The 13,231-nt window shown below is 46.6% G+C and overlaps 1 protein-coding gene across 1 annotated transcript in view; it reads right to left on the bottom strand.

The window, feature by feature from the left end:
- Positions 1–3,449: 3,449 nt before the first annotated feature.
- Positions 3,450–13,231, bottom strand: part of OPRL1 (opiate receptor-like 1) — a 10,265-nt gene continuing 483 nt past the window's right edge. The window contains exons 2-4 of the mRNA XM_009072956.1: positions 12,743–12,996; positions 4,298–4,653; positions 3,450–3,973 (exon numbers count right to left, since the gene is read on the bottom strand). Coding sequence (XP_009071204.1) covers positions 3,450–3,973; positions 4,298–4,653; positions 12,743–12,969 — 1,107 coding nt within the window. The 5' untranslated portion in view covers positions 12,970–12,996. The remainder of the gene's footprint in view (positions 3,974–4,297; positions 4,654–12,742; positions 12,997–13,231) is intronic.

The raw sequence follows: 13,231 nt of genomic DNA, 5'->3' as shown, positions 1-13,231 counted from the left end.
GGGAAACCTGTTGGCTGAACAGCCTGGGCAGAGGAAGGGAGATGTGGCACTGGCAGAGCAAAACGTCTTTTCAAAGCTACATTATCTACCATAAGCCAAGGAGCTCCTTGGGGGAGAGATCAGCCCCTGGCTCATCCATTCCTTGGCCTTTCCAGCATTTGATTCCAGCCAACAGCAGCAGCGAGAACACTTAGTACATTAATAAATCCCATAATACTGAATAAAGCACTTTGGTTTATGGCTTCGCTATAAAAACACACCCCTGGATATTTATAATTAACTGAACTAGAAGAGAAATAAAGATATTTTTTTTCTCTCCAATTTGCTTTTTTTTGTTTTTAAGAAGAAAATCACCACTGCTAATAAAATAAAACCCTCTCCTGATATTTACCTGCTTGGGTATGAGTATTGATCTCTGTGCAGAGAGAAAGTGCTTTCCTTATTGCACATCTCACTGGTTGATCCATCTTTCCCCACAGTATATGGCCTGGACTTTATTTTCAGAGCAGTTCTGCAATTTATTGTTCTCCCTGATCATGCCCAACCTCACAGCTTCTGGGAATTTTGGGTAGAGTATGTGGGAAGAACTTGTTTTCATCCTGAATCAGACTTTACCTGTAACCACAGGCAGCTGCCTGCACACCAGAGATGCCTGTTGCAAGTCTCAGCAATCCTGTGGAAGTTGAAAGAGTGCAGGCAGCTCACTCATCCCCAACCACCAATTTTCCAGCGTGTTCACATCTTCTGTTCGTATGTTGCCTGTAGACAAAGTTGCCTGTGTAACAGAAGTTCCCACTGATCTCACAAAAAAGGGATGAGCTGAGACATCCCTGATCCACACAGCTAAATCTTTCAGCTCATCAGTCAAAGCACAGGAGTTTTTATTTTCCTTTATTGAAGCACACAAGTAGCCACCAAGGAAATTGTCATTTACACTGCAGCAGTTGTAAAATCACACCAACACAACCATTTCCAAAGGGAATTACAGAGCCAGTGCTACAGCCATCCAGCTGACCACAACCTGTAACTCCATAGGCACAGTACAATAAAATTTTGCTTTCAGGCTTTTGTTGCTCTTCTTATACCAAACTCCACTGAGCATTGAACAGAATATGCCTAAACACATTCACTGCAAGGGCCATGGAATTACCCAAAAGCTTAGTAAACACACATTTATTGAAGTACTTGATTATGTAAGGTTGTTGCAGCATAGTCATTGTAACAAAATCTGTATTTAAAAAATGTCAAACACGGATATATTTTTTTTAGAGGACATAAATCTATTTAAAAACCCAACCAAGAGCGTTTTTTTTTGTTTTCTTTGGTTAGCCACTAACAAATGCTCTCCTGCTCCTTAACGGCAAGAACAGCCCAACAGTCTGTTCCCACCTTCATGCCTAACCACACCTGGACTGTCTGACAGCTGAGGGCTTGAGCAGACCCAAGGTCACTCACTGCCCAACGTTGTTATTGCATCCAGGAACACAACATCCCACCAAACTCAATTTTTCCAGGAGCATGGATGCAGCCTGCCAGCAGTACAGTTCTCAGGGAGTTGTTCTTGCATGCCTGGGAGTTGTATGGGATTTCCTGGTGAGTGCTTGGGGATAAACATCCATTGCAAAGTGCTTAAAGTGCCCAGATTTCCTCCTCCCCCCAGATTAGTCAGGGGAAGTGCTAATTGCAAGTTTGCTCTGGTATCCCTCCAGATTCCCAATCAAATGCTAATCAGCATCAAAATCCTCCCAGTTTGAGCAGTTTAAAAGGGATCTGGGTACTATACGTGGGACACTGGAATTGCATTTATATTTTAAGCCCAACCATAAGGGAAACACTCTACATAGAAATATAACATTCGATTCTTTTATAGCATATATAAAGAACATGACAGCAATAAAATATTGGCAAATCAATACATTAAAAATACAGAATTTCATAGACCAGAGCACAAGAAATATATTCACATGAAATCTGTACAGTCTGGACAACACTGCCAGTTCTCACAATGGAGTTGACCTCTCGTTTCCAAGTGGAGGTTGTTGCTTTTCTTCCCCCTCAGCACCACTGGCTACCACTGCCCAGATTTCCCCAGGCTGTTGTGCTACAAGGAGAATACCAGTTTGCTGTCCCCCCCACCCCCCCCAGCACAGAGGGCACTCAGTGGTTAAACTCTTCAGGGATGATTCCATTATTAATGAAATGACAGGACAGTTCATCTTCCACAAAGCTCTGGCCAGCACACTAGGAGAGGAAAATCAATCCATGGTTGGCAGGAGGGGTAGTACCTGGGCAGCATTTCCCACATGCTCTCAGCATTGTGGATCTCATTTCAGCTAAAAAATATCCCAAACCACAAACCTCCCACCTTTTGTATGGTTTGTGCCCCACTTTTCCTGTGTGGAGCAGGTGAGACTGGTTTAGGCTGCCTCCTCCTACCAGGATTGTCCATTTCTTCTGGAGAAGCTGCCATTCTGACTTCTCCAGAAAGGCTTTCCCCTCCACATAAATACATTTATACATAGGCCACTTCATTCCTTCCTCCTCCCACTGAGGAAGATCCCCAAGGCAAGCTTGGCAAGGTGAAATCCTACCATAGAGCTGTACCTATAGCACTAGACATGTATATACAGACACATTCTGTCCATTATTACCCTGGAAATACAGGGTAAAAAAAAAAACAAAGCCGAAAACAGTAGCAGCATGTAAATGAGGAACTGTGTTCATTTCCTCCATCTTTTTTTTTTTCCTCCTCTTCGGAGTTATAGACATCAGTTTTGACAGTCCCTTCTCACCCCTCTGCAGGGAGGGTGTTACTGCAGACCCTGTCTGCAGGAGCTGGCACTGTCCTCCCCAGGCAGTTTGAATTTCCTTTTCACCAGCTCCCTCCTCTCCCTCCCCGCATCCCTTCCTGCACGATGACTCATCCTGGAGATGATCTTGGGTTTTGTCTGATGGCTCCTGCCCACTTCGGCTGCAGCAAAGTCTAATTTCAGAGCCACGGCACAGGAATAAAACCCGCACACGAGTGCCTGCTGAGCCACACGACCCGTTAGCATCTCAAACAACTCGGGGAGGAAATGGAAGAGTTTGCATTCTGTCTGTCTCCCAGCAGCAAAAGTGTAAGTCCCAGGAGCGATGCCTGTTTTATACCCTTAATTCCTGAACTCTTAATAATGTTGCAAACCCCCAGGGTTTCACAGGAATCAAAGGGCTGATTTCAAATGTGTTCCATAGTGCAGGATGCACTGGAATTAAAAATGCATCAAGTGGGCTCACTTTTTCTGCATGCTCTTGCAGTATCCGGTTTTCCCAACCCCCAAAATGGTTTCCTTGGTTTCTCACCTCTCAGTTTTGAGGTCCTGCTAAAGAGCTGTTATTTGAGTTAGTTCTGACGTGGGGGTGGTTGGACTCTGCTGGGCGACAGCCACCATGGGAATTTCCATGCCTAGTCAGGCCGGATTGTTAGTCCCCTCTGAGTTCTTGCAGGCATAGGCAACATCCTTGGCAATGCTGCACATCCTGTTGGACATCTGGAGCTCGGTCCTGAAGGCGGTGGGGAAGCAGAACTTCTTGAAGCATGCCTTGAAGTTCTCATCCAAGAAGGCATAGAGCACAGGGTTCAGGCTGCTGTTGGCGTAGCCGAGCGCAGTGCAGAAGCAGGAGATGGCCAGCTCGAGCTCACTTTCTGCCTTGGCACCCAAGCACTGGACCAGCACGAAAATCTGGATGGGAGTCCAGCAAATGATGAAGACTGCCACCACCACCAGGACCATTCGGGTGATGCGCCTCAGGTTTCGGTCCTTCTCCTTGGAGCCTGAGAGCACACGGACATTCTTGAGTCGTCTGATCATGAGGCTGTAGCAAATGGTGATGATCAACACGGGGATCATAAAGGAGAAGAGAAAGACGCAGATGCCAAACACTGGATCCCAATAGTCCACGGGTGAGGGGAGTTTAATTAGACAATCAATTTCTGCAAGTGAAAAAATAAAACAGAAAGGAAGATCAGCAAACACAGAGCAAGCAGAGAAGAATCTGCACATTCAGATTAGTTGAGGCTACTTAGGCTAATGGTTGGACCTGATGATCTTCGAGGTCTTTCCCAACCTTAGTGATTCTATGTTTCATACTGGAAAACCTCTAGCAGTGACACAGAGACACAAGGGCAGAAAGGAAAGATGGTTTTACAGCTGACACCTCACCCCACTGATGAAACTGTCATCTCTCCAGATCCCCCAAGACCATGGACTCTCCTGGCCACCACCTCCCCCCATTTGTAGGATGTAGTTCTACTGACCATTGTTTTCATTCTCCGCAGATCCCATCACCATCGCTGGGATGCCAAAGACAGAAGCCAGTGCCCAGATACAGACATTCACCACCTTGGCCTTGTGGGGAGTGCGGATGTCCAGGGCTTTGATAGGGTGGCAGATAGCAATGTAGCGATCCACACTCATCATGGTCAGCGTGAAGGTGCTTGTGAACATGTTGTAGTAGTCTATAGAGATGGCAATCTTGCAGAGGACGTTGCCAAAGGGCCAGAAGCCCAGAAACGTGTCTGTACCCTGGAAAGGTAAGGTCATCAGGCACAGGGTATCAGCCAGAGCAAGGTTAAAGATGTAAATGTTGGTTGCTGTCTTCATCTTGGTGAATCTGAAATGCAAGAATGAGCAATGGTTAGAGTTCCACCTGACCATGATGGGTAAGACATTGAACCCTACTGAAGAGGCCATTCTGCCACTTTAGGAAGGAGATGCTGTATTTCCTTATGTAATGAGATTGGCCACCCTTACCTTTCAACTTTCTACAGGTTTATCAATACATAGGTTGGCCCAGCTCCTACAACACCACAAATGGTCCCTTCACAACCAGTTCCATGGGCAGGAAAAGCTTATTCCCTCAGATTCCCAGGGAGGACCATGAAAGCCTGAGGCTGTCAACTCAGATAGCCTTATTGAAGTCATTTTTCAGGAAACACTAACCTAGGATTTCATCACATATGGCTGCATTATTATAAGTACTGGTGAGAGCTTTACCCAGTAAGCTGATTTGAAAGGTCCAGGGCTAAGTTTATTAGCCATTTTCTGTGGGCTCATAGCCAAAGAGTATGGCTAATGTGAGCTGTCAGATCAGAATGAGTTAGATGGCCAACCCTGGCCAGCTAAACACTGGGAAGGAATGAGGTTTGAATCAGAAGTCAGAGTATCACAATGGATCTTTCTAAAGAAAGTGGTAAAGTCACAAGTCAGCTCTAGTTCAAAGAGTTTTTGTCATTTCAATATTACTTTTATCACAAAAACTGACTGCCCCAAAGAAAGATTCACCTTGCTCTAATGGCAATCATTTCCTTTTCACACATGGGAAATGATGCAAAGAAAGATGTGATCACCTGCCCAAGGAGACATGCAGAATCTGCAGGAATGGAAGCTCAACAATGACTCTGTGACTGAATCTAACATTACAGCTCCAGTATGTTCCTCTCACAAGCAAAGTAAGAGTTCAAATAGGTATAATTTTAAAACTACAGCTCATCCATCATTTAGTATGCTAATGGCCTTTGCAGAAATGTGGCCAAAAATGGCAGACAATGATGTGTGTTATTAACAGAGTGCAAGTTCATTTGAGGCTAACATTTCTACCCATAAACTGCTGCACTATTTTCAGTCTGATATGTGTTAGAATATTACAGGGTCTGATTTGACCTGAAAAGCTCTTTTTGTCAATTTGATTCAGAACAGCAAACCCATAACTGCCCTCCTCAGCACTGTGCCCTCCCCTGAGGGTCTGAGTTACAGCTCTTGATAGATTATTTGAATTCTTGGCAGAACATTATCACTGGCACACGCTGAACTCTGCTGAGACACATGGTGACGTGGCCAGGTTTGTGAGAATAGCAGTCAGGGGAGCTACGATCCAGACTATAAAGTCAATTTTCTTACCCCCCTTGGAGCTCTAAGCTCAGCTTGTATTAGAAGTCTGAGAGTGGCTTCAGAAAGCAAGACCAAACGATCCTACATTTGACCTTGAAAGCCAAGGGAAGCTTTTGGAGGTGAACACTAATGGAAATGTTGTTGGAAAGACTTTGAGGTCCCCACACAAGCCTGAGTCAGTCTCCTTCTGGCCCAGAAATAACATTCTTGGAAAGCCATCCAGATAAACTCATGTTTAACCAGAACTAGTAGATAAAAAATGTCAATGCCTTTCCTTTTGTGAGGGGATGAACAAGCAGAACACTTTGTGAATCCAATACAACCAGGCCTCTCTCCTCCCAGACACTTCACAGCAAGAATTCAGAGTTCAGGTGCAATTGCTCAGCCTGGCCCTGAAAAATCCACTCTCCCTCAATGCACAGATCCCTCTCTGATGCCTCCTTCCTCACCACCTCCTCAAGGTGATGGCAGAGCCACCTTCCCTCACTCCCTCCAACACATGGACTCACTGAGGCAGCTGACCCACCACTTACCTCCTTCAGCTCATCTTCTAGTGGATTTTAAAGCTGATTTTGTGCTCTTGAAAGGTGGGGAAATTAATTTACACCTAATTAATTACTTCTGCTCGACTTTTGCTGCATGCTGGGAGCCAACAGCCATTATCCCAACCAACCAATGTTCCCAAATATTTCCAGAATGTTCAGTACACACAAAAATCAATTAATCACTTCTCTGTGGATTAACCTCTCTTTTCCTCCAGGAACTGAGAGTGTTCTTTTTCTAATCTGCACCAAAAAAAAAAAAAAGATAAATCAAACTCTCAGTCTTTAGGAGGTATCTCAGGTCTCCCCCATGGCATAGCTCTGCTGTGGATAATCCTGTGGCCTCCATGGAGGACATTAGTTCCCTGCTGAGCCACTTTTTGCACTCTGCCAGAGTAATTTCCTAATGGAGCATCTCCCACAAGGCAGTTGTCAGCTCTCCATCCAGCTCCACCTTTGTCACAACAGTAATTGCTTTGCTCTGCTCTCCTATTCTCTCTGCCTAAGAGGAAAAACACCTGAATATCAGCTCAGCACTCATCTTTCTCTGCTTTTTGGTAAGTGGACCTCAAGCAGCATTACCTGGAACAAAACTGGGCTTCAGTGATGGGAACACACAGTCTGGAAGAGAAGACAGGTAGGATGCACCTCCCTGGGCTTTGAGGACCTGTTCCTCACAAGAATAGATTCTGTATCTCACTGAGACTCACAGTGAGCTGCAGACCTGTTGTTTTAGCATTTTCCCCCTCTTTTCCACCCAGCCACAGCAAGGCTGCAGGCCAGTGAGCAGCTTTGGGTGTCCCAGGGCTAAGGACCAGCAAACCAACAACCCAAAATGGGGCTGCAGACAACAGGGGCAGAGGGACCAGAGCAAAGCCTGCAGCCCTGGGGATCCCTGAGCATTTCCTCCAGGAGCTCTCTGCCCCTTGGAGCCTCTTGCTTTGGATATTTGTAGCTCCAGGTAATTGGGATGCAGACTGTGCTGTTCACCTTGAACAGCTCTCTCCATTCCCACCTCACACCCTGGCAGCAGTGACAGCCTTTGCCTCTGTCACTGGACATGCACCTGGAAGCAAAACAGAGCAGAAAAGGCTCAGGGAGGATTTTTACTGAGCTACTTGCATGCTGTGATGGTGGAAAACAGCCCCAATTCTCTCATCTCTGCTCCCAGCCTGCTGGTAGCCCACAGGTTGTGTGAAGGTGATATTTGATCTAGCACGTACCATCATGATTTGTGTCCCCCTCAGCCATACACCCACACTGTGCTCTCCACATCCTGCTGCTCTCATCACCATTTCAGAGCCCCCTCAGCCTGAAATTTCTGACCAGTTCAAGGTGATTTATTCTTAATGGTTCAACAGACCCTGAAAAAAAACCCAGAGAGTTTGAGAAGGACAAATTAAAATTACTTTGGACTCTGAGGCTAGATGCTACAGTAAAAGCAGTCAGCAACACAGCACCTAAAAGCCTATAAATTACCCAGCAGAATGGAGAATGACTAGGAGGGGTTAGTTAAAGAGTCTACTGCCAGCCAGGGTGAGCACACACTTTGGAAGAGATTATTTTCTTGCCCTTGAGTCTCACTGCTATGTCTAGGTGACAGCTATGAAAAATGAGTGCTGCACTCTCTCCTCCAGGTGATCTCTGGGGACCAGTGTGGATGGGGACATTGCATAGCCCTGACTGCTGCCATGCCAAGCGAGGAGGTTGGGTGGCTGCTGCAGCTGACAAAGTCTCAGCAGCTCACTCAGGGGCTCACAGGGATGCTCCCACCTCCTTGAGCAGCTGCTTGGCCACCAGGAATGGTGATCTGGTTTAAGGAGTGGATTTATGACCATCCATCCTGCAGCAAGATGCTCTTATCACAGTTGGTGGGCCAGATCTGCCTCTGCTGAATTGCCCATGTCCAAAATGCTGATGAGAGTTGCCCAGTCCCTGAAAAACACTGGGAGCTAAGTCTCACATTAAACATTACAGAACTACTGCTGCATGTGGGCAACTCCCTTTCACCCATCTCACCAAAGCCAGGTGAAACAAAGAACTCTGCAACACACACTGGAGCCAAAAGATCTATGTTAGCAGGGGCCAGACATGGTATATGAGTTATGTGACTGAGTCCAGCTTACCTGGGCTCATGGGGACCCAGAAATCAGGGAGCTGCAGACCTGTCCTCTGCAGCCACTGTCACAGCAGGTCCCCACCATGCTCACCTCACCATCCTCTCCCGGTTCCACTCAGTCTCCAGGGCACAGAGCTCTCAGTGAGGGTTTCACTTCTCTATAAGCTGCAAGAATTGTCTATATTTTTCAGGAAAAACTAAGAAGAAAATCTGAAGACAGCAGAGGTCTCAGATGGCCCCACTGGTGTCCGCTGGGTCCCCATTAAGCACTCACTCCGTTTCAGCTCTGAGACACATAGCTGGTCAAGGCTTTCCCCTTAGAAAGCTTTCTATTAAGAAATCAGCATCTCTGCAATGTCATAATTAACTTCATTTTCCCTGTCTCATCACAGCCAGCTGTTCTTACCCCTAGTCTCAAGGATTGAGGCAATTTTCGAGCAGAATAACAGCTGGCACAGCAACCCCAGGCAGGCACCCAGTGCAGGCAACTCCCCATCACATCCTTCCCCCTCAAGCTTCACCTGGAAGCAGCAAATGGAAGTGTAGGGGCCTGACAGCCTGAATCTGTCTAAAATATTGCTTAAAATGCTCTCAAAATGTTCTTCAATAGAGAGAGCTGAGCATCCCCAGTACTTTGCTGGGCTCCCAACAGAGAACTGCCATAGCAAAGTGCCCAAGAAATGAGGCATCATTCCAATGGGGACCTGAACCAGATCATCACTACTGAGCATCATAGCAGCATGATGGAACTAGGGACAACAGAGGACTCCCTGGACCAGAAGCTCCATGTTGTCCCTTCCCTGACACACCAGTGGCTGACAGAGGTTCTGGGGTATCTGTCACATTCCTGCAACACCACCTGGGTCAGCATCACCACCAACCCTATGAATCAGCCACCCCTAGGGCCATTGCCAGAACAATACAAACTCCTTCCCCTTTGCTTCCCTTTCTGAAAACACAGCTCTTGGCCAAGGAGCCTTACAGAATTCACTTAATAGCTTAGAGGGATCTCAGCAGTCTTGTTTCCCCTACTCTCCCCCACACCCTCTCTCTGTTCAACTCCTTGTTTCACATTCATTAAAAAGCAGAACAGGAAATATATGCAGAAGAGAGCAAACAGCAGAAGGAGGAGGGAGGGGAGGCATCATCTCTGCTGGCAAGGAGCTCCATGATGAGCCAGCAGAACAAAGGCACAGACAAGGCAGGTTTCCACAATAGGCCCTTTACTGTCCAGGAAATCGTGTTCCTGACGAGAGTCCTTCTCCGTCTCACCCAATTAGTGCTGCTCAGCACTGGAAGGGATTGACAGTCACATGATGACTGTCTCTATAAATTAATCATTCCAAATGTTAAATCACTCCAAATATAATAGAGATGTAGGCTGGGTTCTACAACACAGGGGAAAACCTAGAGGAGGTTTTGAATTTGTACTTTTGTGTGAAATACTAGGAGATGTTCAAACTTTTCGCTCAGTGCTGCAAAAAACTCATTCAAGAGGAACAAAAAAAAAAAAATGAGCCTTCTTCATGCCTCCAATTTCCTCGAGTGCTTGTATTGAAGTCTTTTTATTTCCCAACTCTCTCAAAAACAGGAAACAATTACTGTTTATGACACTGTACCATTCTTTTTCTGGAACATATACAACATTTTCTTATGGGCTGTGTAATATGTTGAAGTCTGGTTAACCCTGCTGAAGGGTGGGAAGAAAAAAAACCCAACTTTTGTAGGGTGTACCATACCTACAGGTGTTAGAAGTGCAGCACAGAGAGTTTGCCAATCATTTTTCCATTATTGGAAGAGATATATCATTAAGAGTCCCAAAACCCCATGTTGACTTACCAGCAACCAACTTTCAAGCCTCTGAAAAACAGATGCTAGTTAAGGCAAGAAGTATCAATGCTCCAATGTGAGGAGAAAAATGTATGTTTGAGAAGTTCATCAGCATCCTTCTACTATGGCCAGTAATTTGGCAGCTCTGCATCAAACTGCATACATGATCAGGGTCAAGAGTTTGAGATACGGAGTCTGATTTATCCTCACACCTGCTCAACCTCAACAGACAGGGCAAAGGGAGAAGAATCCTGGGCAGAGACAACCACAAGTTGTATTTACTCACTGACAAAAGGGTCATTTCCTTGGGTATAACTCAGTGCTGGCCTCAGCTCAGTACTGAGCTCCCAAGGGACACCAATGGGGAGAACCAGGGGGAACAGCAGCTTCTACATATACTCTAGCTCAATATAACTTCCCCAGCACACAGTTTTTCAAGGGAACCCTCCAGATCACATATAAGGAGTTTTTTTTGAGAAACAGAGGTGAAACCCTGAAAGGGAGTACCCAAATAACCAAACCTTCTGTTGACTTTTTTGTATATATAAAGGCTTCTGGATAAAGGGAAATAAAGACATGGAAAAGCCCAGGTGGCACCTGTCTTCAGTTTTCAACTGCTTACAAACAGCAAATCCAGTGCTAAATCCCACTTTCCTTTCCTGAGTGCCATTTATACAACTGGAAGGTGTCCAAGTCATAAGGTGTGGGACAGAAGCCAACAGTTTGCATGCATAGCCATGGCACAGGTCTGCTCTGACCACGATGCTGTCTTGGGACACTCATGTTTTTTGGTGATACCTCAGCCACAGCCCTGAGCAGGGGCCAGCAGGATCCTGCTGTCCACATCCTACATGACCTTTGCAGACAGGGAAAAGATTTCTCTCACAATTTCTCCTTCTTACACACATCTAAGGCTCATGCATGGGGTATGGACTCCCTTCCCCTGCACACACACGGGCTGGCATTCCCATTGAGCTGCACTACCATGGGACAAGGACTCACTGCTCACCACACTTAAATGCACCCACAAACTACTCAAATCAGCCACTGCAAACCTGCTCTCTCAACTTTCATACTCCCCAGGGTTAATGGGATCCCTTCTCCCTGCCATAAAATCCTTTGCAGGAAGAGCACAGCCAGGCAGCCTGATGAACAGCCACGTCACTTTGCCCTTGCAGCAGAGATTCAACCACCCTTCAGCAACCTGTGATACCAAAGCCTTAATTTTGCAGCATCTCCCCCAGCCGAGTTGTGTGTATTCAGGGATGCTTTGGAAACAGTTGGACTCCAGGGAGGAGCCAGACTTAATCTCATCAGTGTCTGAATACCTGCTAAACATTTTCATCTTCTGTTGAAGGAGAAAACAAATTCAGCCTGTCTTTTCTGTGCTGGCAGGATCCACCTGTACCAGGAATCTGCTGTGAGACACAGATAAAATGGAAGCTTCCTCCTTTACATGCAGGGTGCAGAGATCAGAATGGGAGTGCTGAGGGTTGACACAACCACAACCCTAACAGTTGCATAAACTTATTCTGTACTTCAGGGGGGGACAAGGTTTCTGATTCCAAGAAACAGAGGGGATTGAACCATAGCAGAAAGACAGGGACACTCAAAATGCCAGCAATGTGCAGGGAGGCTGCAGTGGTGTATGCTATGTGCTCTGTCCCTCTGCAAAGGTCCCTCCTGCCCTCCTGACTTCAGCACAAGGAGCCAGAGATGTTGCCCTCAACTCTGCACCACCCTCTCACATCTTATTCATGCCTACAGTTCCCAAAGGGTTTAAAAAGTTACATCCCTGATTTTTCTCCTGTACAGCTAAGACAGAGCCTCCCAGCAGGCTCTTCCCCTTGCAACAAGGTTCAGCTTTGGAAAGAGCCAGCTCCCAGATGGAGCAGCACCTGCAAACACAGCTGGGATGCTGGACACAGAACAGGAAATAGAGGTCCCATTAAAAAGCCAGCACACCCTGGCAGTGGGATGGTCCCAGCACATTTCCTTTGCCAGGGACATCCAGCTCTCTACAAATTATTTTTAAAAAGCCCCATTTTTTGAGCAGGTCTGCTTGCTCTTTTCCATTCTCTGGGTTAAACTTTAGGAGGCACCAGAGGGCAGCTGAAAACTGGTGGAAACCTTCATCTCAGCCTAGGTAGGGAAAAAACCCAAATAAAACCAAAACAATAAAACAAATGTCACATCGTTACCTCTACAGCACATCACAAGCACCAGGGAAGCACCTGTCTGCTTCACCTGCAGCAGGGACTGGGAGAAGGGGAAGGTCTGCCCCACTCCCAGCCCTCCTTGGAGCCTCTGGAGTGTCCTACCTGACGATCACATACATGACGGAGCAGTTGCCCACCAGCCCCACAATGCACACGATGGAGTAGACAACCACGATGGTGATCTTGATGCTGAGTGGCAGGAAGCTGTCCCCCGTGCTGTTGTTGAACCAGTTGCTGGGGAGAAAGCTCAGGTTGAGCATGGAGGAGTCATTCAGCAGCTTTCTCAGGTCAGGGTCTTCAAAAATGTGGGCAGGGAAGAGTGGGTCCATCCTGAAGCACCAACCTGCACCAAGGACCTGAGGCAGCAAGAGACAATTTTAAGATCTGCTGATCGGACTGTAGCAAAGCACGTACATGAGAAATGCTGGGGAAGGATGATTAATTATCAGGGAGAGGGAGGATTTATTGCTGAGGAACGCAGCACCCTACAAACCTCCCCGAGGAGCATTTCATGGGATGTAACCCGGGGAGCCTGGCGCATCCCGAGAGCACCGGGATCGCGCATATCTCCACACTGCCAGCGCAGGGGAC

Source organism: Acanthisitta chloris, unplaced genomic scaffold (genome assembly GCF_000695815.1).
Source record: "Acanthisitta chloris isolate BGI_N310 unplaced genomic scaffold, ASM69581v1 scaffold4134, whole genome shotgun sequence".
NCBI lineage: Eukaryota > Metazoa > Chordata > Aves > Passeriformes > Acanthisittidae > Acanthisitta > Acanthisitta chloris.
The sequence above is the reverse complement of the archived record's forward strand: the minus strand, read 5'-3'. Positions and strand labels throughout refer to the sequence as shown.